This window comes from Staurois parvus, unplaced genomic scaffold, assembly GCF_062004578.1.
Source record: "Staurois parvus isolate SC_StPar_1 unplaced genomic scaffold, SC_StPar_1.0 ptg000114l, whole genome shotgun sequence".
NCBI lineage: Eukaryota > Metazoa > Chordata > Amphibia > Anura > Ranidae > Staurois > Staurois parvus.
Genome location: NW_028317910.1, coordinates 7,968,575 through 7,992,463, shown reverse-complemented (window position 1 = coordinate 7,992,463; position 23,889 = coordinate 7,968,575). Strand labels below are relative to the sequence as shown.

The window sequence follows — 23,889 nt, the reverse complement described above, 5'->3', positions numbered from 1 at the left end:
TCCGTGGTGTCCTCCCATGTACTCCATTCTTGTTTAATGTTTTCCTTATTGTAGATGTGTCAACAAAAATGTTAGCATGTGCCAGAGATTTCTGTAGGTCTTTAGCTGACACTCTGGGATTCTTCTTTACCTCGTGCAGCATTCTGCGCTGTGCTCTTGCAGTCATTTTTACAGGACGACCACGCCTAGGGAGAGTAGCAACAGTGCTAAACTTTCTCCATTTGTAGACAGTCTGTCTTACCGTGGACACATGAACATCAAGGCCTTTGGAGATACTTTTGCAACCCTTTCCAGCTTCATGCAAGTCAACAATTCTTGATCGTAGGTCTTCTGAGAGCTCTTTTCTGCGAGGCATGGTTCACATCAGACAGTGCTTCTTGAAACCAGTAAACCCAAAACAGGTGTGTGTTTTTTAAGGGCAGGACAGCTGTCAGCAACACATCCAATATCATCACACTGATTGGAGTCAAGGTTGGCTCACTCCTGGCTCCAATTAGCTCTGGGAGAAGTCATTAAGCTAGGGCCTCACATACTTTTTCCTCCCTGCACTGTGAATGTTTACATGTTATGTGCAATTAAACCATGGCAACATCTAATGTTTGTGTAGTATTATGTTCAGCAGACTGTGTTCTTCTATTGTTGCGACTTAGATGACGTTCAGAGCACATTTTATGCCCAATTCATGCAAAACTCCACGTAATCCCAAGGGGTTCACATACTTTTTCTTGCAACTGTAGCTATGAGCTTACCACAGGGCTCGAGAAATTCCAGGCTCAAGGTAGCCACGGTGACCCAAAATCGTATCCCGGCTCTCGCCAGCCCATCCAACACGCACAAGCAACTCCTTGGGCAGCTGCCCACTGAGCTCCTCACCTTCTCTCCTACACTGACCATGTATTACGTGCCTAACTTGCATGGAGGAGCAATGATTGGGCAGCCTGTCAGCCTCTCCATAGCTCCCCTCCCCCAATAGGGAGGGGAGCTTGGGAAGGCCAAAAGTGACATGGCCAAGCCCTGCAGAAAGGGCAGCCCAAGGAGGGTCCCCAGCATGCTGGGGCCCAGGAGATGGCCAAACTCAACCTCCCAAGGTGGGAGGAGATACCCATCTTTCCTGTGGTCTCTGCCTTCTCCCCTGCCAGGTGCCTCCCCCCCCTTCCCGCCTCAGTGATCTCTTTTTCACCCTGCACACACTGGACAGTATGAAAATAGCCCTAGAGCAGCAGCCGCTCCACCTCCCAGCTCTGCCCCCCAACTCTGGCTCCCAGCTTCACTTACTGGCTTACAGTCTCCATGGTAAGGCAATCTATGGGCAGGGGGCACTGATATAAGGGGGTCTTTCTGATGTAATGGAGGTCTCTAAGGGGGAGGGGCACTGATATTGGAGGGTGTTGACTGGTGCTGATAAGAAATCAGCCCCCCCACAACACTAGATCACAGTCCCCCTATATCACCATCACCCCCCTTAGAGACCTCTCATTATATCAGAGTCACCTTATATCAGTACTCCCCCTTACATCAGAGTCCCTTTATATTAGCACCCTAGAGACCCCCCCATTAGCACCCCCCCTTAGAGGGCCCCCCTCTGTTAGATTAGAGTCCCTTCATATTAGCACCACCCTAAATAACCCCCATTGCATCACAGTTCCTTTTTATCAGCAACCCCCTTTCGAGAATAATGGTTGGTCATCTGTCGCCGAAAACAAATCTCTGCCAGTCAAAAAAAAAAAAAAACCTGTCTAACTTTTTTTTAGCAGGCTCCTAGATTCAAAGCAAATTTGTCAAGCTCTAGCTTACCGTGATAATATCATAATAATTGGGAGCATAAGACTCATCCACCGGCTCCAAGAAAGGCCAGGAATCCTTATGTGCCTTCACAGCATCCAAAACTGTCAAAGGAGACAAAAGATCAGAATTTCCCAGAATTAGATCAATTTTCACAAGCACAAACAATGAATCACTCAATGAATCACACAACAAGATACAGAAGGATCAATACATCTCAAATGAGGATACTTCGTATCAAATAGCTACTGCTGGCAAGTCATGGAAGGCAGAACAGTAAGTAACAAAAGGAAACTAGTTTTAGGGAGGCTCTCAGAGGAACGTTTTCTAGTTAATAACATCACAAACATCTTATGATTTCACATTTTCTGACCAGGATTCATGTTACACCCATATTTAGGGAGTAACATGAAACATTGACTACATCTCCCCCACCCCCAAACACTTACAGAATCCCAGGGTTCTTCTCCCCCCTCTGGCTCCCTGCACCACTGCATCATTCACTCTCTGAATGGACAAACTACTAGTCTCATCTGCTACTGTGGCAGAGGGACTGTAGTTATTAATGCAACACAAATGCTGTGACATCACCACACTGGTAGTCCATTGGTATTTTCTCCAGCTCCAAAGCTGAAGGTCTGTACCTCTGTACAGACCTGAGCTGGAGGAATAGTCTGTAGTAGTTAGAACATTGCACCCATGATCCACTGATGGCAGTTGCAAAAAAATATTAAATGCACATTAGCTTTTTGCAACATTGAATAATTACTCTGTAGCAAAACGTAGGGCTCTCCTTTAATTATTAAAATAGCTGACAAGGCACCCTCACCTTTGTACATGGCTGTATAATGGTCATCAAGTTCAAAGCTCAGCCTGAATAGAGAAAAGAAAGATGGAGAAAATGTGAACAGTGCAGCAAACGTTAAAGTGAACCTGTCAATCATAAAAAGAACCTTTGCAACTTTTGGTAAAACAATTGTTGGCTAATAAAAGCAGAACTTTACATTTAGAAAAATGCAAACAGGCAGGCTTTTTAATAAGAGACATACTAGGTCTCTTCTGGATTACAGCATTCATAGCCATCATGCTCATGCAGCTCAGTGTACAATTTCGGCATCTACCAAGATGAATGAACTGATATCATCTCATCCCAGCCAAAGATCAAAACCTGGAAGAAGCTGAGAAGGTCAGTGGCCAGCAAGGAGCTCCTGGACACCGCATTGTTAGAGTGGAGAGAAATATAGTTCTACTTTAATTCCTTTATTGATGCTGTCCACAGCATTGGAAATTTTGGAAGCTTTCCAGCAGCTTTTTCTCACTGACCGCTTGCCTGCTCTATCTATTGCATGGAAAATCAATCCAGAGTCCACAAAGTTTACCATTACTTGGAGTTCTACATACAGTATTATTATTATACAGTATTTATATAGCGCTAAAAGGTTTGCTCAGCGCTGCACATTATAGTGGGGGACAGAACATGAGACAATACAGTAACAAAACAAAACACGAGAGGTTCAAGGGCCCTGCTCTTTCGAGCTTACAATCTAGGAGGGAGGGGATAGTGGTACAGGATGAAGTGGCTGTGGGGGATGGAGTGGTAGGAGGAGATCGGCTATTAGGTGAGGGCAGGGTAGGCTTCCCTGAAGAGATGGGTTTTCAGGGTGCGCCTAAACGTGAGGAGGGTAGGCGACAGTCTGATGGATTGGGGTAGTGAGTTCCAGAGGATGGGGGAAGTCCTGGAGAAGTCCTGCAGTCGGGCGTGGGAGGTGGAGACCAGGGAGCTAGAAAGTGAGGAGCAAAGATTACGGGTAGGGAGTTATTTGGGTATCAGGTCGGTGAGGTAGTTTGGGGCAGCATTATGAATGGCTTTGTATCTCTGTGTTAGTAGTTTGAATTTAATGCGTTGGGCAATCGGGAGCCAGTGGAGGGAATGACAGAGGGAGCACACCACTACAACCAGTTTCTGAGAGAAATCTGAGAGGCAGCTGGAGCTGGAAGAGGCAGAGTTCAGTTAACCTAGACTGAATGCATCAACCTCTTCTCAAAATATCACCCAAACCATTCTCTCCACTTCTCCCAAGACCCCTTCCTCTCTAGCTCCCTTTTCAACTTTTCCCATGCTCCGCTCCAGGATTTCTCCAGAGCCTCCCCCATCCTCTAGAACTACTTACCCCAACCTGCAATGCCATCTCCTACTCTGTCCTCGAGTCATTTCTAGAAAAACTCTTCAGGGAAACCTATCCTCCTTCCATCTAAAGACTGCACTTCTACCTCTTTATCGGTTTATACTGTACAATTATTACCATGTTTATCACTTGATACTCACTTTTAGATTGTAAGTTTTCACGAGCAGGGCCCTTCTAACCCTCTTGTATTTATTTGTATTGTAACTGTACTGTCACCCTTCACTATGTAAAGTGCTGAATGAACTGTTGGTGCAATAACAACAAATACTAGTTTTGGGGCTGTAAGCAATCTATGAAAGAATGAGGGCCTGTGCACGCTATAGCAGAGAGATGCATTTTTCTGAAGAATAAACGCTTCTCTCTGCAAGGGCACACAGAAAAGAATGCTTTTCTATGTACCCCATTCACACTTGTTGCCTGCGATGTGGAAATCTGCAACACTGCTGGAGATTTCACACTGCTCCCCAAGTGAGCTGTGCCAAAACGCACAGGAAACACCAGCAGCAGGGGGAATTGGACAGTCAGGGTGATCAGTGTGGAAGGGAGCAATTGCAACTGCTGATCTCCCTGTCTGGCTCTCCATGAAGCAGCTGAAAGCTGCGTCTCCTCTCCCTCCTGCAGCTTTGAGACCCATACAGGGAGATTGGAGCTTGTAATTTGCCCCCTGCCACACTGATTACCCCTGACTGTCCATCAGATTCCCCCTGTTCTGTGCCCCCCCCCCCCAAATCTCATCCCCCTGCAGCACTGCTGACTTCCCTCCTCTCCTGCCGGCTGCTGCGGGGAATGTGTCAGGATGAAGAGCAGGGGTAGGGCACTGACTGTTTATTCATAACTGAAGCATAGTATATTGTGTTTACTATGCTTCAGTTTATGAATGAATAGGAACCTCGGTCACCTGTTTATTCATCTGCAGTGCAGCTAAGGCTATAGAGAGAGCGGGGAATGTTTCTGCATTCCCTTTCTCCGTCTCAAAAGTGAGACTTCAGGGGCACGACACTATCCACTGCTTTATTGACACTCCTATTAGGAGTTTGAAAAACACAAATAAAAATTCAGGTAAACACAAGTGCTTCCATATGAGTTTTTACCTGCACAAGTGTGAACCAGCCCTAATTTTTCTTACTGGAGATCAAACAAAATGAAATCAGGAACATAAAACATAAGTGATGAGACACTCACAGATCAGGGACTCTGTAGTCCTCACGTAGCGGGGAGTTGGGCTCCAGGTGAGTTAGTTCTGGAGGTAATTCTTTGCCCTGCGATAACAGCCAAGCTCGCTCCTCTCGCAGCTTTCGTCTTCTTGCCCGCTCTGCACACACCAAAAACAGGCAACATTTATTTCAGGGCCAAAAATAAAACGTTGCAACAAGAGAGAGCTCTAGGCATCCCTACCATGGCCTGATCGTCGCAACATCCCAGGAAAACTGACAAAAACATAAATGTAACAGAATCCGGACCTGATCACTCACCTTCCACAGATCGGACTTTGTTCGCCAATGCTCTCTTCCTTTCCTCCTTCTGTAGCAGTTCCTGTTCCTTCCTCTGCATTACCAGCAACAGCTGCCGCTCCTCCTCTTCCTCCTGCACTTGGGACCCATCCACCTCCTGCAGGGCACAAAGAATGCTTTAAACAGGGCCCCAAGTAATAAAGTGCTAAAATAATATTTGTTAAATATACCATTAAAAATTTTTTTTTCCGTTTGAAATACATACTTGTATACATGTGTAAAAATAATAAAATCACTCTGCTCAGGTGTATATGTCACCAAAGGGCTTGTTTACATTTTCTATGGTTTTCACCACCCTCTGAAAAATGATCCATGGCAGTTGGTAGATAGATGGATAGATATGTCACAGCCTCACTGCCTCTTTTACCCCTAAAAAGCCACAGCATCATGCTGCAACCGCATTCATTACTTGTGGCTGCAGGAGGGTTTTGATGCAGCCCCATTCACTTGAATGGGTCACATTTGGTGGCGCTACTGCCCACCAAAAATGACATGGGGTATAAAATTTGGTACAGTTGCCTCTGGCTGCAATGTTATTTTAAGGTGAGTGGTAAAGCTATGGCTCAACCACCTGAATGTAGGTACAAATATAAAAACGCACCCTAATGGGGGGAGGGTTGCAAAGGCTGATGTGACTGGCTCTTTGATCTCTGTATTGCACTGCAGTATACATTGATACATTTTGACTACCCACCTAATACTGAGAGAGTCCCACTTTTGCAGCCAAAACAGCCCTGACCCATCGAGGCATTGCCTCTACTAGAGCTCTGAAGGTATGCTCTGGTATCTGGCACCAAGTCATCAGTAGATCCTTTACATCCTGTAAGTTTAAAGGTTGGGTCTCCATGGATAGGACTTTTTCCAGCACATCCCACAAATGCTTGACTGGAATGAGATCTGGAAAATCTGGAGGCCAAGTTGACACCTCTAACCACTCTAAAACCAATTTTGCAGTGTGGCACAGTGCATTGTCCTGCTGAAAGAGGCCACTGTCATCAGGGAATACTGTTTCCATGAAGGGGTGTACTTGGTCAGCAGCAATGTTTAGATAGATGGTACGTGTCATGTAACATCCACATCAGAATGGCAGGACCCAAGATTTCCCAGCAGAATGTTGCCCAAAGCATCACACTGCCTCTGCCAGCTTGCCTTCATCCCAAACTGCCTCTTGGTGCCATCTCTTCCCCAAGGTAAGCAACATACATGCAGCCGGCCATCCACATGATATAAAAGACAACGTGATTTATCAGACCAGGCCACCTTTTTTTCTCAATATTTTTTATTGCTTAAGTTTACATCAATAAATAAACATATCACGTTGAGATATCACATTAAAGGTTAGGTCCTCGAAAAGTACCCATCCAATGCAAACTAATTCAATAACCCCTCGTGTGCTGTTTGTTGTTGCTGTACTGTTTCATGTATTGTCCCCCCCTCTATTGTGCAGAGCTGAGCAAACCCTTTGGTGCTATATAAACTCGATGTAATAATAATAAGCCATAATAGAACCCAACAATTAGGTTGCCTTCACCCACCACACACTATCAACCCTAATCACAACACATTGTGCATATATACATATCCATTTCAATTAATCCATCTTGTCTATACCCTATTCCTCAAAGAGGTTTATGTTAAACTGTTCCGGTCACATTCATTCCTATTGTAAGTAAGCACGAATTAACCCATATGTCCAAAATGTTATGGTATTTCTGAGAGGCTCCCCTACATGCTTATATTACTCTTTTATATGGAAGCATTTGATTCACCCCTTTGAAGGGGGTATGTGTTGCATCCACTCAAGCACAATTTGCTTTCCTGTTAAAAACAACATCTTCCGTAAAAGAATCCTAATATATCTGGAGCAAGCCTCATTCTCCACCACCCCGGCAAGCACACCTCCAGGGTAAATGTAATACAGCTGATAGTATATCTATAACCTGCCTCCAATGTCCAGCAGTTGCTGGATAAGACCACATCATATGCAAAAAGTCTGCTCCAGGGCACCTTCTTCCATTGCTCAATGATCCAGTTTTGATGCTCATATGGCCATTGTAGGCACTTTTGGCTGTGGACAAGGGTCAGCATGGGCACCATGACCAATTTGAGGCTACACTGCTCAGTACACAAACTGTGATGCCCATTTTTTCTGCTTTCAACACATTAAGTTCATGAACACGTTTAGTGTGTGACTGTGGGAGGACATTAAGAGTATTATAATTTCTAATGTGAATGGATCACTCTAACAAAAAGATTTGTGTTTTAAACAGATAATTACAGTGTCCAGCAGAGGGAGCACCCACACCTTCAAACCATTTCTTTTTCATTAGTAAATTGCCACTCACCCCTGCAGTTACTCTCCTCTATAGCTCTGACATATACCATGGGTACCCACCTCTGGCTGAAAAGCTCCAAACCCGGGGTGTTCTGATATCCTCCTACAGGTGAAATGACTCTGCTCTTTCTGGACCTTTGTGTCCTGGATTAAACAGAAATGTTAGTAAGCAGCCCCTCTCTTTCTTGCGAGACAATATCCCCATCACCCAGCTATTTCCTCTTCTCACCCTCTGAGATATCATACTGCAGATCTCCGGGAGGAATTCTTCGCTCAGAATCTTATACAGGTGTCGCTCTTTTGGGGAAACCTTGTCCCGGAAGCTCTCTGTCAGCTCCCTCCATTCCTCCTCCGTCTGGCAGAGTAGACACCAGGATCCCTCACCGGGGGAGCTGGCTGAGAAAACAGACAAAATCCAAAACCAGGGAAAAATGTTACAGTGACAAGGCTGATGAGCAGAGAAAATTCTTTGTCTTATAATAAACTGCAACGCAGAACTAAAAAACCTTTTCATGGAATGAAGTGTCATTTTTTTTATTGATACGTCCCCATGGTAGAAATTCTGCTCACTTCGCAGGAAGTGAAAGAAAATTGTTCCCATCAAAATAAAAAATTCCACTTAAAAAATAAGAAATTGCTTTAAGAAGCTGCAAAAATCACCAAATGCTTTCAATTTGAATATGCCAACTAGCTCCACCCAATAACAGAACTAATGGATCTTTTTCCAAATGCTCATTCACGAAGGAGGGTAAAGTTCCCCAACACAATGGGGTTGATTTACTAAAACTGGAGAGTGGAAGATCTGGTGCAACTGTGCAGGGGAGCCAGTCAGCTTCCAGGTTTTTTTTTTCCTTTTTTAAATTGAACAAGCTAAAGTTGGAAGCTGATTGGCTGCCATGCACAGCTGCTCCAGTTTTTGCATTCTGCAGTTTTACTAAAATCCACCCCATTGTCTCCTTAAAGTGATTTTAAACCCTTACATATACCCAGTAAAAGGGACTATCCTCAGATGATACACAGAGATGAAATAAATCCTCCCACATAAGTAGTACCTGTCTATCTGTAGTCTTCTCTACATCCATACTGAATTTATAAGCTTGTCTAAAGTTCAGAAAAAAGGGGGCAGAGAGCTGAAGTTACACACAGAAGAGCTCAGTGAGGTGAGCTCTGAGAGCTGTTTGGAGGGAAGAGACACACTCCCCTCCACACAGCTCACAGGAATAACCCTGGAGGCTGTCAATCTGCTGAAGGTCCCTCCCCTGTCACCATTTCTCTCTTAGTGTCAGGAAAGCTTTTCAGAAGTGATTCATTCAGATATCAGAGGCAGAGAGGCAAGATGATAAAAAGTATCTTACCGTTCCTGGGTGGTTCTATTTCCAACACTGCTGGAGCTGTCAGTTCTGGCTTATCACTGGAATAGAACAGTTATGTTATTAAAGTTGGACTTTAGGTGCAAAAACAATTTAAAAACACCCAGGTCATGGCTGACTCCTTAGGAAAAGCAAAATTCAAGTTTAAGTTCTTAAAAATCCCCCTCCTGCCACCTATCCTGTGTAGTAAAAAAAAAACAAAAAAAAAATTTGTATACTTACCTATTTTTAGGTTGCTTTGGTACGGTCACGTGATTTTGTGGCTGTGGCTCTGGCTCCTGTGTCAGTGAGTGGCTGCTGCAGGGGAGAGGAGGGTGCACAGACCACAACTGGGCCATGGGAGCTTATGGGTGAAGTCACAGCTCCTGGAACTTACAGCCACTATTAAGAGCTACCTGAGCCAGAACTGCAGGCTATGTCAGAGCCTGTCAATGCATCTGCAAGCAAAGACGAAAGTTTTCAGGCTTCTCAGTTGCCAATCCTTGTACATGCGTAGGAATAGCCATGCGTGTGCAGATGGCCACAAACCTAGTGCATGTGAGGATTTGCTGCAGGGTTTTCTCAGTAAGGGGTGGAGAGCACGAGCCAGCACAAAATGTCATTTAGGGTGAAGATTCACTTTAAGTATACACATCTTTTTACAGAAGTTAGGCAGGATAGATAGCAGGAAGGGAACATTTTTAAGTACAGTTAGTGTTGGGCTGGAGTTTCACTTTATTTGCACTTTGAATTGGTTAGGGAAAATAAATAAGATTTCTTGTCAACCTTTTGCCTAAAACTCATGAGCCCATGGAAGGAAATTGCTGGGTTAGCGGTGTAGCAGAAATGTGACATCAATTACATCAACAGCCAATCGCAACCACTCCATGCTGGGCTAAACAGTCAGGGCAGACATGGGGTGGTGATCTCAGCAGAGATTGGGGAGAGGACTTGAGGCAAAGAGGTAGAACAGCTAATCAAGGGGGTAGCTAGTACAACAGGAGGGAATACACATGTAGACAGCTCTAGGTCACACCCACAAACAATACCAACACAACAAAGCGGACCCACAGGTCCCACACCATACATTGGGGAGGTACTGGGGATCCACTTTGAAGCTGTGTGTATGAAGCATCCACCTGGGTTGGCAGCAAGTCCCTGAACTTGGGCTAATGTAGGCAGAACAAGAGTTTTAATTTTAGGATTAATTCTTAAGGGGAGAGATGGTGTCAAGTGTATGGATTAGGGATAAACGGTCATATGACAAAATAGGAACTGCCATTGCGGAGCAGCTGTAAAATGCTAGTTGCCTGGCTATTATGCTGACCCTCTGAGTCAATGACCTGGAACAAGCATGAAGAGAAGGATTTCCAACTTTACCATCTGCCTTTAATATGGATCGGTGACTTAGGGAAGATGCAGACAGCCAAGCAATAAGAATTTTCAGGTAGTTTAGGTACTACTCTCAGTACAGGTTTCCTTTAATCTGACAAAAAGGTGAAGCCTGGTTGCCATGGTTAACAACATCTTTATAGGACCATTGTTCCTCCTAAGGAGATACCCCCCCATCACTCACCAGATCGCAGCTTGTTCCAGCAGCTTCTTCTTCTTGGGAGGACGCCCTCTCTTCCGCACAGGCTTCTCTGGTATGGCAGCGGCTCTGAAACCATGATAACGTGATCAGTACATTTACACATCATACCAGGAGAAGGGGAACCTACGACTGCACTATAGGAGACAAACACTCCATTGCTCTGACCCCCAGAAAATGGTCACATAAAAGTCCAACAGGACTGGCAGAGGGATTGAGACCCACACTGATAGTCTCTGCAACCACAGAAAAAGGGGCTAGTTGCCTCTAAGTATATTTTTAGTTTTGGATAAAGTATAAAAAGGTTAAAAGACCTATTTTATCTATTACCATCTAACTGGGGAGATTTGTATTTACTTCCTGTTCTATAGAGATACAACAGAAAGTGAGATGAAATCTCTCCCAAAGTGAGGGGACAGCTGTTATCAGCCCAGATATCCCTACTGAAAGATTTTCTCTCGATTCCTATTTCAGTGACAACTGTCATTTTTTTAAATTTTGATTTCTAATCCCTTTTTGCCCCAATGGTAAAAAGTTTTTAGGATGTAAAGTCCCTCTTTCTCAGCTAGGATTTGCTTTGTATTACACAGCAGGAGAAGCTGACAAAGTATAGCCTCACTTGAGTAAAAAGTCTACAAGTGTCACAGATTAAATACAATGTATCAGTGTACTGCTTCATTGTATTTACAATTTAATTTATATGTAGAACTCTGATTTGCATAGACCAGAAAGAAATGAAACTTTTTTTAAAATTAAAAAAGTATTTTTTAACCATTTGCCCTCCACAGGCTTTACCCCCCTTCCTGACCAGGTAATTTTTTTGTGATACAGCGCTGTGTTACTTTAAGTGACAAATTGCGCGGTCATGCAACGCTGCACCCAAATGAAATGTATGTCCGTTTTTCTTTTTGCTATAAAACATATCCAATAACATTTTAAAAATCTATTATCTTCATAAATTTAGGACAAAATGTACTCTGCGACATGTCTTTGCTATAAAAAAAAAAAAAAAAAATCTCAATATGTGTAAATTACATGGTTTACATGAAAGATATACCGCCATTTGTAGATGCGATAAATAGAATTTTTTTTTTATACTAGTAATTGCGGTGATCAGTAACTTATAACAGGACTGCAGCGGGCATTCTGACACTGGGTGGGAACTAACTGCCACTGACATCCTCAGTGGCACCAATACAGTGACCAGTGCTAATAAAAAGCACTGACACTGTACTAATGACATTGGGCAGGAAGGGGTTAACATCTGGGACGATCAAAGGGTTAACTGTGTGCGTTTTACTAGGAGACATGCTGTTTTGTATTTCTCTGCTGTGCAATTGATGAGTTTAGTTTCACTTTAAGGCCTTGTTCACAAAAAACTGATGGAAAAAAAAAACAGACAAGTTTACATCAGTTTTCATGCTCATTCCAGTGACCATTCCTGCGCAGAAAAAAAAAAAAAAAATCTGCAGATTCTGGAAACGGCCTGGTCAGACCATTCTCCTGTCTTGGTCTCCTTCTCCTCCCTCCGTAGTTCAACAACTACTTATACCTGGCGTCTTAATGAATCGCTCCTCACCGTCCCAGTCACTTGCCTGGCTATAGAATTTCAACTGAAGGAATACTTTTCTTTAAATGATTCTGCCCATACGTCACCCATATGCACATGGGTGGCACACAAAGCCACGGTGCGTGGCAGTCCAATTCAAATAGCCACTAATATATATATATATATATATATATATATATATATATATATATATATATATATATATATATATATATATATATATTTCTACATATCAACTCTTAAACTAAAAGAAAAAAAGGTCCTACATGACTTAAGGCTCACAAACAGGATCCCTGGGTTGACTTACGTAGTCAGATAGATGCCGCCAGGTTTGAACGAAATGTATGCACCACAACCAGACCCGAAAAAGGATCTGCGATCGCGCAAAGCCAGATTCTACTCTCAAGCTCCCCATTCCGGCCTTGCTGACGGAACACAGAGAGCTCGTGGAACAGTCTATTACAGTTACCAAAGTCTTGTCAGCCATCAAACAGGCCCCGGTGGGTAAAGCTCCTAGACCAGATGGCTTTAGTGCATTATACTATAAAAAAAAATTCTCATCACTATTGGCCACTCCTTTGACAAACTATTTTAACACCATTCAGGGAAGGGTTGTGTATTTGATTCCAACAGAGCATTCATAAAGCTCATCCCAAAACATCAAAGATCCCAGCGATATAGCTAATTTTAGGTCTATTTCTTTAAACAACAATGATTTAAAACTATTCACCAACATTTACACCAATCGATTGTTAACTTTCCTTGACCAATATATACAATCTGATCAGGTTGGTTTCCTTCCGCTACAGACAGGCGCTGGATCAAGTGCGCTGGGCAGTTGCGATCTCATCTCTCTTTTGCACTTTTCTTGGGATGGGGGAAGGGTAATAGACATGTAATGTCACTATCCCTGGATATACGTAAGGCATTCGATTCCCTCTCATGGTCCTACCTCTTTTGGCTACCGGAACGATGGACTTTCAGTCCCAAATTCTTGGGCTCTATCCACTTACTATATCACAATCCGACGGCGCATATCTCTTTGCGAGGCCATAAATTAGCACCATTTGCCATCTCCTCAGGCACTAGACAAGGATACCTGTTGTTGCCCTTATGGTTCATCATAGTGCTAGAGACCCTCGCTATTGCGATGCGTCAGGATCCGAATATACTAGGGATCATCAGTGAGGACCGACATCATAAATGCGCACTTTTTGCAGACAATCTGCTACCCTGTTTCCCCGAAAATAAGAACTACCCTGAAAATAAGACCTAGTACTGTTTTTGGGAATTACTAAATTATAAGACCTACTGCTTTTGTTCAGCTGGAACGTGGCGGAACATCGTTCTGCCACCTCCAGCACTGGCTCCCTGTGCACAGCAATATCTACTGTCTCTTATAAACACAAAAGCATGGCTTTTGTGTTTGCAATGACAGTCTCTCTAGTAAGCGACTGTACTATCTGCTTGATTTGGCCTTAATTAAAACAGAAAGTAACCTAGATAATGTTACATGAGAAACTAGTCAGTGTTCTACGGGATAAACAACTGCTGTTTGAAAAAATATGGAATCCTGCAGGTACCAGACACTTAGGATCATCATCATCGAGTTGATGGCAAGGCAGACTTCTCAGATGGGTGTATACCTTCCTTACTACTTTTTCTTTTCAGATTCTTCTCTCTCTTTCATTTGTGTATTTTTTGGCCTCTATTACGGACCTCTGCTCAGGGTTAAAGAATATAGTCTAGATTATATGAGTGTTCTACCCTCCCAGGAGGAAGAGAAGATGTTATACTTGAATTGATTGTAGTGTTATTACCTCCTCTCCCCCCCTGTTGTCCCTTGAATCCCTCATTTTGAGGAAATAAGATTCTGGTCACCTATGTATAAGACTCATTTTGATTAATGTTTTATTTCAAACTCAATAAAAAGATTGCAACAGAAAAAAAATCTGCAGGTGATACCAGTGTTGTGGTGTGAACAGGGCACAATGCTTGTATTCATAGTGCCCTTGCAGAACAACGCACGTCTCTGCACCATGGTGTGAACAAGGCCTAATGTGGTTAAAGGAAATTTCTTTTCTTTAAAATAACAAACATGTCTATGCTTACCCGCTGTTATAAAATTGCATAGAGAGGCACCAATCCACCTCTTCTCAGGTTCCCTTCCAGTGCACCCGGCTCCTACTCTCTGTCCAGTGCCCCCACGGGGGCACTGATGTGGGCTCACTCCCAAGCCCCTCTGCTGTGTCCATTTACAGACAGCAGGACTTGGCCCTGCCCCCAGCTCCTTCATACTAGATTTGATGACAGCAGTGGGAGCCAATGGCTGCCACTACCTCAGCAAAACCTATGAGACCCAGAACTGAGGGGAGAGTAGAGCCGCAGATGTGCACAGCGCTGGATCGCATTGGGATATAAAGGGGGTGTTGAGGGGTCAAGGAATGCATTAATGTAAAACATGTTTAGGCTTTAGAACAACTTTAAAATAACTACATTATCTCAAAATAAGCAGGTTCAGAAGAAATTTAACAACTGTTCTGGTCCATAATGGGTATACAGGTACAAGGGTGGTAGTAGTAAAGAACCAATGTATGTTTTCTTACTCTTCCAGTGCCCGCTGCCGCTTCTCCCAAGATGGTTCCTCCTTGTACAGACGGGTCCCGTAAAAATACCAATACAGATTCCCCTGTGAGTCCTCTCCGAGGGGCTCCACACGCAGACTGTCCGCATCCAGACCCTGTCACACAGAGAACAAGTACATGTGATATGACTATACTAATCCAATAGGCAAATACTGATGTCAAATGTGCATTAACTTTTGCCAGCCTGGAAATATACTGGAAATAAGCTGGGTACCATGGACAATTGCAGCATGCAGACACCGCTGGTTACACCTTGTGTGATACTAATATTTACAAAACAGGTACAGACTGGGGCCTATAAATGCCCAAGCAACCAGTCGGAATCCTTGCTTCATTTCTAACTTTGCACTTCAGAAATTCAAGCTGGAAGTTTACTGGTGGCTACGGTCCCATTTTCTTGGAGAACAAAAGCCCCCAATTGATCAACGACAGCACTGTGTTTGTTGCTATATAGACCAGACCACCCTTTTTGCCCTCCCTTACCGTGTTGCTAGAGGCAACCACAACAAGAACTCATAAATCCTAACACTCTTAACTGGGACCTTTAAAGGTGCATGCTTTAATGATTTTCAAAGAGAAGCATAAAAAAGACAAAATGTCTCCTGACACATTTTCCCACCTATACTGTAGTGCTTTGACTCCATAAAACAGCAAGAGATACCTTGAGGAGCTCAAATACATCATCGGCGTCCAGTCTGTAGTCACAGAGTCGGTGCAGAATCTCCACCCTGGTGCGCAGCGGCAGTTCATGGAAATGGACTCCTCTCAGGGGGTTGGGTTTCCCCTCCTCTAGTTCCCATCGGTAGCTAATAATGTCCTCCAGGTACACATGAAAAGTCTGAGCCCTGCAAAGAAGAGGAAGACACGCGGGTATCAGAGAGGTGCAGTACAAGGATTATGGAAGACAATCGCCAAGACAGATGTATGTATAAGCTGCAACACTTTCAAAAATTTACAGCCAGTAAACAGAAAATTCAGTTTCATTCCGAGGAAAGTGTCAAGACTTTACACCTTCATGTCTCTGTAGATAAGGGACATTTACATTACATTTGCTGAAATCTTTCCAATTGAGAACCAAATTCAACACCCTTCAGGCAAGCAAAGAAACAAAAACTTTCCATGCCTGCAGCTTACTGACGACATCATCTCAGCCTAGGAAAGTCACTGATTGGATGTCACGCGAAGGTTTTATATGATTTTTTTTTTCTGAAAAAAGACACTGATGCTGTATATTGTGAGGAATGTATTCATGCATGGCACTCACGTGATATCACGGCGCTGGTAGCAGCCCTGAAGAAGACTCGCCACAAGCTCGCTGAGAAACTCCACGTCGTTTTGATACAGTGCATCTTCCAATTCCTGCAAAATGGGAAACAAGAGGAAGAGATCAGGCTAGAGACAGAACAAAGCTAACTGCAAAATCAGAACCAAATTCTGAGGAGCCAGTGAGATAAAACAGGAAAATAAAGGAGAATATGTGAAAATTTGACGGAAGCACAGATTTTTTTTTTTTTCTTAAAACACCATCCCTATGGAGTGGCACTCTGACACATTCTCCGCTGGTTACAGAAGGCAGACATTTACTATTCTGTAGACAGCAGATCATTAATCATCATGGCAGATCTTCACCCATCAGGGAGCCAAGCATGCAGCAACTAGAGGTAATGTATGAATCCACCATGGGATGCATTGGAGACATGTTGTGCTGTGTTTGAACAAATGCTTTTAGCATCGCAAAACCACACAAAATGGGCTACAGAAATGTCAGAGGGGTACACATAGCTCAGCTGGGCCCTTCTGGACAAAAAAAAAAAAATCTCATTCCTAACTTACTTCTAGATGGAGCATGGTGGGCTGAGTCAGCCCCTGGCTTCTTATATGCCTTACTCACCTTTATGTGTCCTGGTTATATTCTCCATAAATGCAGCAGGGATGGTGGGAGCTCATCATAATGGTTACAAGCAGTGTGCAGATCTGGGAACACAGCATAGGCATGGCGGAGACCCATCATAATGGGCAAAGCAGGTGTTCAAATCCAGGAACTGAGTAAAGGGTTGGTGGGAATCCTTCAGAATGGGCACTATGAGTGGGCAGACCTAAGTTCAGCACAGGGATGGTGGTGGGAACCTCTCCTTTTTGGACACAGATGCTCAGTGCAGGGATGGTGGGAATCCCTCATAATGGGAACTGCAGGTGGGCAGATGCAGGATTCAGTGCAGAGATATGGAGAATCCAGCATAATGGGTAAAGCACATGGGCACACTTGGGAACATGGAGATCATAATGATTTTGTGTATATACAGCATAATCTTGACTCAATACTTGTGCTAGGACAATGACTCTGATATAATTGTAGCCAGAGAAACAATAATTTACATAAATTTACATAAGCATCTGTTTTCAGACCTTTATCAATATTTAGGCATTAGGGGAAGTCAGTAAACTCGTGATGTCAGGTTATGTGCACCATTTTTGCAACCTACAAATCAGTCTCCCCATAGTTCAGGGCAAACTTTCAACCAAGGCACTTAAAACAGGTGGAACAATTGCTGGATATACCTGCACTGTAATTGCTAGCTAGTTTCTATAACAAACAAAAATATCAAAGCAGAAAAAACTTGATCTTTCCTGACATACCAAAAAACAATAGGAAGTGGAAAAAGGCAGATGGTAAACTGCTGAGCAATGTACATATTACAGTATTTTCTGCTTTACCGAGTTTTGGGGGGGCAGTAGAGAGCCCCCATTAGCCATGCATTGGGAAACCCTCCCCTCTACAAGCAGCAGATTTAAACAAACAGGCCATGAAAGCAGAGCCGATAAAAGGGAGACTTTCAACAGAAGGCCAAGGCCTGCGGAGAGATGGAGCCTCATTGTGCCTGCCTGCCGAGAGGAAGACAAAAGGGAGAAGAGACAAGAGAGGCCTCCGCCTTCTGAACCCGGGTGAGGAGTCACCCCAACGCCTGCCAGGACAACCACAGGACACTGGGGGGACAGTCCCTCCTACACCAAATGAAAGTCTTAGGACATTGCCTGTTTGGCCCCATAAGCGTCTGCATATATCACCCCTTATCAGGACACCTATGGTCAGTCTAGGACACTTCTATCAGTCACTTCTGCATTTTTTGTTTGATTGTTCTGGATCTCTGCAATTTGCACCTACATTCTTACTCAGCAGGAGCCAACCACTCATGCATGCCATAGACGGGTCGTTTATCGGCTGAATTTTCGTCCGCACGAAAAATCAACCGACATTCACGCCGTTAGTGGGGCCAGTCAGTCGGCCATTTTTCACAGATCTTCTCATTTATTTTTAATCAGTCATGCTGGAAAATCAATGAAAAACGTCCGTTTTTCGTGGACACTGGTGGCAGCATTGGCGCCGACCGATTGTTCGTTTATCGGCCGACAATTAACGATAAATGGCCCGTCTATGGCCTGCATTAGACTCCATTTTATACTGGCCTGAAACCAGCAGAGTGAATTTTGATTGGTCAACCCTCAAGTGTGGTTTCTTTGCCATCTGGTAAGGGTATTAGTCTTCACACTTTAGAAGTGTACACTGGTACCAGCACTTGGATATTTTGATCACAAGAGTGTTTCACAAGCACGGATATCACGTTGAGTTCACTTGGTCACGTATATGATCACGTATGATGTGAAGTGGCACATATGGTTATGTTGAGTATTACTGTTAATTTTTATTTAAGAATAATACACTAGTTTTTCTTTTTTTGAGGTTCACTTCGACGTTTGGAACCATTTGGAAGGTTTCCCTATTGAGGACTTAGATTTGCAGCACTGGGATATATTTAGTGTATGACTTTTAATTTTGGACACAAGTGTATCACTGTCGGACTTTTTTGGAGACTTTATTTATATCATTTTTTTATTTAGAAATTTTGGGGATATTATTATTATTATACAGTATTTATAAAGCGCCAATAGTTCGCTCAGCGCTGTACATTGCAAAGGGGGACAGAACGTGACAGAACAATACCAATACAATGCAAAACATGAGGGGATCGAGGGCCCTGCTCTTTCGAGCTTACAATCTAGGAGGGAGGGGATGGTGGCACAGGAGGAGATAGCTGTGGGGGATGGAATGGTAGGAAGAGTGGAGGAGGTCGGCAAGTTAGCAGGGTGTGGGGTAGGCTTCCCTGAAGAGATGGGTTTTCAGGGTGCGCCTAAAGGAGAGGAGGGTAGGTGATAATCTGATGGGTTGGGGCAGGGAGTTCCAGAGGATGGGTGACACCCTGGAGAAGTCCTAGAGGCGGGCATGGGAGGAGGAGACCAGGGAACTAGAGAGAAGGAGGTCTTGTGAGGAGCGGAGTGTGCGTGCTGGGCGGTACTTGGATATTAGGTCGGTGATGTAGTTCGGGGCAGTATGGTGGACAGCTTTGTACGTCAGCGTTAGGATTTTGAATTTGATCCGTTGCGCAATCGGAAGCCAGTGGAGGGATTGGCAGAGGGGGGTGGCGGAGACAGAGCGGTTGGAAAGGTGAATGAGTCGGGCAGTCGGGATATCACATCTATCCAGTATTTATTTTTGTAGTTTGGGTGTTGGAGAACCTATAAATAAATAATAGTTTTCAATTCTCTTCATTAAGTCCAAAGTGTCCAATTATTGCTGATGTATCTCAGGGCAGCCATACCTCCATGTTGTAGAATTGATCCCTGCGTCAGTTCTACTTTCGGGACAGGTCTGGCCTCTGCACCCAGGAGGGCTTTGTGGAAATGAGCGGGCCTCCCCCCTCTACCCCCCACCAGACACACGCATGTCCGGCTGAACTTCTGACCCAGCAGCAGCCAAATTCCTGCACCCTCTACCTCTTTAACCTCTGTGTGGCCGGAATATCACATTCTGCTACCTGCAACTAGGAGCCTTCACTCAGCTCAGAAGATCCAACACCCATCATTCCCTATTCTGTTTGGTCCATTTTTTCCCACCATTTATAATGAAAATATATTACATTAATGGTATATTCAGAATCCAGCTGCAGATTTAAACATCTAGAAGACACCAAGGCACTGAGAGGAAGACACAAAATGTGTGATATGGCTTATATTTTTAAAGCTGATGTTTAATCAGCCTATATTTATTTTGCCTTTCCTGGTTCCTCTAGTCCCCTCCCCCAATCAACAGGTTAATGTGATTTTAAAATAAAGCCTGTTTTCATTACAGACTTTTAGACCCCAAGACAACATCACTGGGTCTCTGCTTCTCTATGCAATGCAGGCAGATCGTGGCTGATGGGAGGAGCCAGCTGGCTGATATACACAGATTTCTGAAAACATCACAGCAGCTTGCCTCAATACTCCTCTTAAGAGCCCCCAGCCTTGATGCAAGCAGAGCGCTAGGAGGAGTTATACTAATATCAAAGTGCCTTGATGGGATGTCAGTCTAGAGGGGTGAACCTCCTAAGGCTGACTGTATTTGCTGGTAGACCACCCTATTTAATGCCCATGTGTGATGGTGAACCCCCATGATTGACTGAGCTGAAATCCAATGAAAGGGGTAGACTAGAGACAGTCAAACTGCAAAGGAATGAGCTGGTTGTGAAGAAGTGAGGCAGGTTCTGACTTTCTGCAGCTTCTTATGAAAAGCTCACAGTGTGCAGTGAAATCAGAGTAAGCAATTTCAGTCCAGGAAAGGAGCCTGTACAACTGTGCACGACTGAAAGGAAGGCTAAATTTCAGCAAAGAAACATTTTTCATACTTAGGTCCCTTTCACATGAGGCCATATCCAGTTTTGCTCAGCAAGGGATCCAACTACTGAACCCCTGCTGAGCAAAGCTGCCGGATGACAGGTGCATGTCCGCTCCGCTTATGCAGAGCAGACATGGACACAGCCTGCTCTCCTCTATGGGCAGTTGGATGTAAATGGACTGGCTCTCCGTTTACACCAAACTACCCACGATCCAGTCCGGTCAGACAGAGGATCAGATCCCCCTTTCGCTTGTTTTTTTCCAGATCAGAGGTAGCCAATGGTAAAACAGGCACGAGTCTGTTTACAACCGGCTGCCCATAGAGGAGAATGGAGGATTCAGTCAGGCCCAACTGAAAAACGGACAGATGGACCCAATCAGACTGCCCATGTGAAAGGGGCCTTAAAGTGAAAGTAAACACACATTTGTATCGCTTATCTGTAGGTAAAATGAATAGCTCCTAAATGTGCACATGCCTGATGAAGGGGTCCTGCGAGACTCCGAAATGTTGCCTTGCTGTAATTGTGATCGTTCATTAAAACTTTTGGACCCATATTGGTGATCCTCAGTGTGCTGGTGGACAGTCTCCCTTGCCATTTAGGAGATATTCGCTTTTTTTGACAGCTGGCGCATGCGCTCTGAAGGAATGGCATACCCATGCTGTTCCTTCAGAGCACTGTGCCGTGGCCCGAGACTCCCGCAAGTATGTGCGGGAGTGATGTTGTCATGGCTTGGCCAGTCAGATGGCTGGAGCTTTCGAACCCAGAAGGAAGACCGGGTAAGGATGGAAGCCATGTCAGCAGTGACAACGTGTCACTGGAAGCCTTCATTTTTAGGCAAGTCCTTCATAATGTGCTAGTAAGCAATGCATACGAGCGCATAATGACATGACCTTGCAGGGGATTTAGTTTTTTGCATACTGTGACTTACTACTGCTTTAAAATGGGCCAGCTTGGCCCGATGTGTTATATCTGATCTGCCTCTGTGTAAGTTGTAAATCACTGTAGTAGCCTGAGCAACAGAAAAGTCACACAAACATTAAAGACCGCCCCAGCTGAACATGTCCATATCCTGTGCAGACCTCACAATGGAAGCCCAGACTTCCTGCACTAGTCAAGCTACTTTATGATTTCACTATTGACATATTACTGATAATCGATGGCAGTCGTTATAAAATCCTCAGCCAGTCCCTGTCCTGAGCTGTAGAACAGAACTTCACAATCAGTTTTGGCCTCCAGGGAATAGAGGAGCTTATTGCCACTTCAAAAAAGCACCATGAAAGGACCTATTTGACATCAAAAGCAAATGGCCTAAAGGGGGGGCTGGGTGTTTACAACAACCCACAGGCCTCCCCACTGGGAATCATCCCCCATTACTGTTCCATAACAAAAGCTCCAACAGCAGCACACAGCAAAGTGCAAGACTCTGCATCACCTCCACACCAACCACAGCACAATTGACTTCCCTGCTGTAGACAGGAATGACAACTGCTGTAATGTATCACCAAATACCTTTCTGAGACTGACGATAAAGGCCAAGATATCCATCTGGATCATTACACACAACTATTAGGATCCATGAAGGATCCGGCAATCCAAATCTGATCTGTCATTTATAGGTGTCCCTGCAGGTATCTGCCATCTCTCCACAGTAAGATCCCATCACCAGGTCTTACTCCTGCTGCAGCAAGAGAGGTCTCCATTTTCAAACTCTACTTAATAAAGTAAAACATTTCAGGCACAGAGCGACTTCCAGATTGCATCTAAAGTGACAGTTATGAGTGGAGCATGGGAAGTTCTTGAGTGAGCTTGCAAACATGGGCCGTCCAGCTGTAGTGTGTTCTTCCCAATGTTTTAGTGCTCCCGGGAGGGACATACTACAGCTGGACACTCCATTACATAAAGTCAAGAAGGCCTGTGGTAACCCCTCAAGATGGGTACAGTAGACATGCAGACCCAGGCTCAGTGATAGTGAGAACACATCATCATGGGCACAGTAGACGTGCAGACCCAGGAACTCCATGCAGGGATAGTAGGAAGCCATCATCATGGGCACCGTAGACATGCAGACCCAGGAACTGTGCAGGGATGGGGAGAACCTCTCAATGGGCACAGCAGGTGTGCAGAGCCAGGAATTTAGTGCAGGGACAGTGGGAACCCCTCATAATAGGCACAGTAGATGTGCACACTCAGGAACCGAGTTGAAGGGATGGTGGAAACCACTCAATGGACACAGTGACAACTGCATCACTTCAATTTCTTATCCTGGTCACTGAATCATGCAATCCCTCCAATTTATCAGGTTATATTTTGCCTTTTCTCATTTCCTCCCTCATATTCATCCTAATGACATCACAGCACTCTGCCTCAGTACTCCTCTCAAGACCTCTAAGCTTTCATGCAAACAGTGTGCTAGCTTGTAGGAAGAGTTAAAGCAGAGTTCCACCCAAAAGGGGAAGTTCCACTTTAAAGATTGGTCCCCCGTTCCTCATTATGGATTGGCACATTTGGGGAGTGGGGGGGGGGGGGTTAACGGGTACCCGAATTTGACAGGTACCCGCTCCCACTTCCGCTGCGATCGCCTGGACGATCGGAAACAGAAGTTGTCTTCCTACCCCCCCCCCTCCGAAGTCTTGTGGGACACGCGACAGGTCCCAGAAGATGACAGGGCTATTCAGGTAGTGCAGTACTACACGCGCATGCACAGTGGGCACCCGGCTGTGAAGCCGCAAGCTGTCACAGCCAGGTGCCACAGTGAAGATGCCGGCACCTGGAATACAGGATGGCCAGTGAAAAGGCTGCGGCAGGGGCAATGTGGGATCGTGGGACAGGTGAGTGGCTGTTTAAAAGTCAGCAGCTACAGTTTTTGTAGCTGCTGACTTTTTTTTTTTTACAGAATGAATGAAACTCCGCTTTAAGCCATTATCAAAATGCCTTGAATAGGTATATATGTCAGTTTGGAGGATTAGGTATTCCTCAACTGGCTACATTTGTATGCATAGCACCCTAGGTAACACCCACACGATACTGAACCTTCAATACTGAAATCCAAAAGAATCCCTAATTTGTAGAATCTCCGATCATCGGAAGTTCCCCCATGCTCTCCTGGGATACCGTTGGCACCCAGTTCGACCAGGGCACAGAGCCATGCCATCTGAACATCGCTCCTCCACAGCCCTGCCGAGCAAGGGCCAAGCAGTACAGGCGGCGGC

At 44.5% G+C, this 23,889-nt stretch overlaps 1 protein-coding gene across 1 annotated transcript in view; it reads right to left on the bottom strand.

Annotated features, from left to right (window-relative positions):
• The window catches only part of CECR2 (CECR2 histone acetyl-lysine reader), an 85,745-nt gene that overhangs the window by 26,589 nt on the left and 35,267 nt on the right, over positions 1–23,889 (bottom strand). The window contains exons 2-12 of the mRNA XM_089671847.1: positions 16,234–16,328; positions 15,631–15,814; positions 14,931–15,064; positions 10,740–10,823; positions 9,170–9,225; positions 8,044–8,210; positions 7,875–7,958; positions 5,441–5,576; positions 5,151–5,280; positions 2,612–2,655; positions 1,795–1,886 (exon numbers count right to left, since the gene is read on the bottom strand). Of these exons, the coding sequence (XP_089527973.1) occupies positions 1,795–1,886; positions 2,612–2,655; positions 5,151–5,280; positions 5,441–5,576; positions 7,875–7,958; positions 8,044–8,210; positions 9,170–9,225; positions 10,740–10,823; positions 14,931–15,064; positions 15,631–15,814; positions 16,234–16,328 (1,206 nt within the window). The remainder of the gene's footprint in view (positions 1–1,794; positions 1,887–2,611; positions 2,656–5,150; positions 5,281–5,440; positions 5,577–7,874; positions 7,959–8,043; positions 8,211–9,169; positions 9,226–10,739; positions 10,824–14,930; positions 15,065–15,630; positions 15,815–16,233; positions 16,329–23,889) is intronic.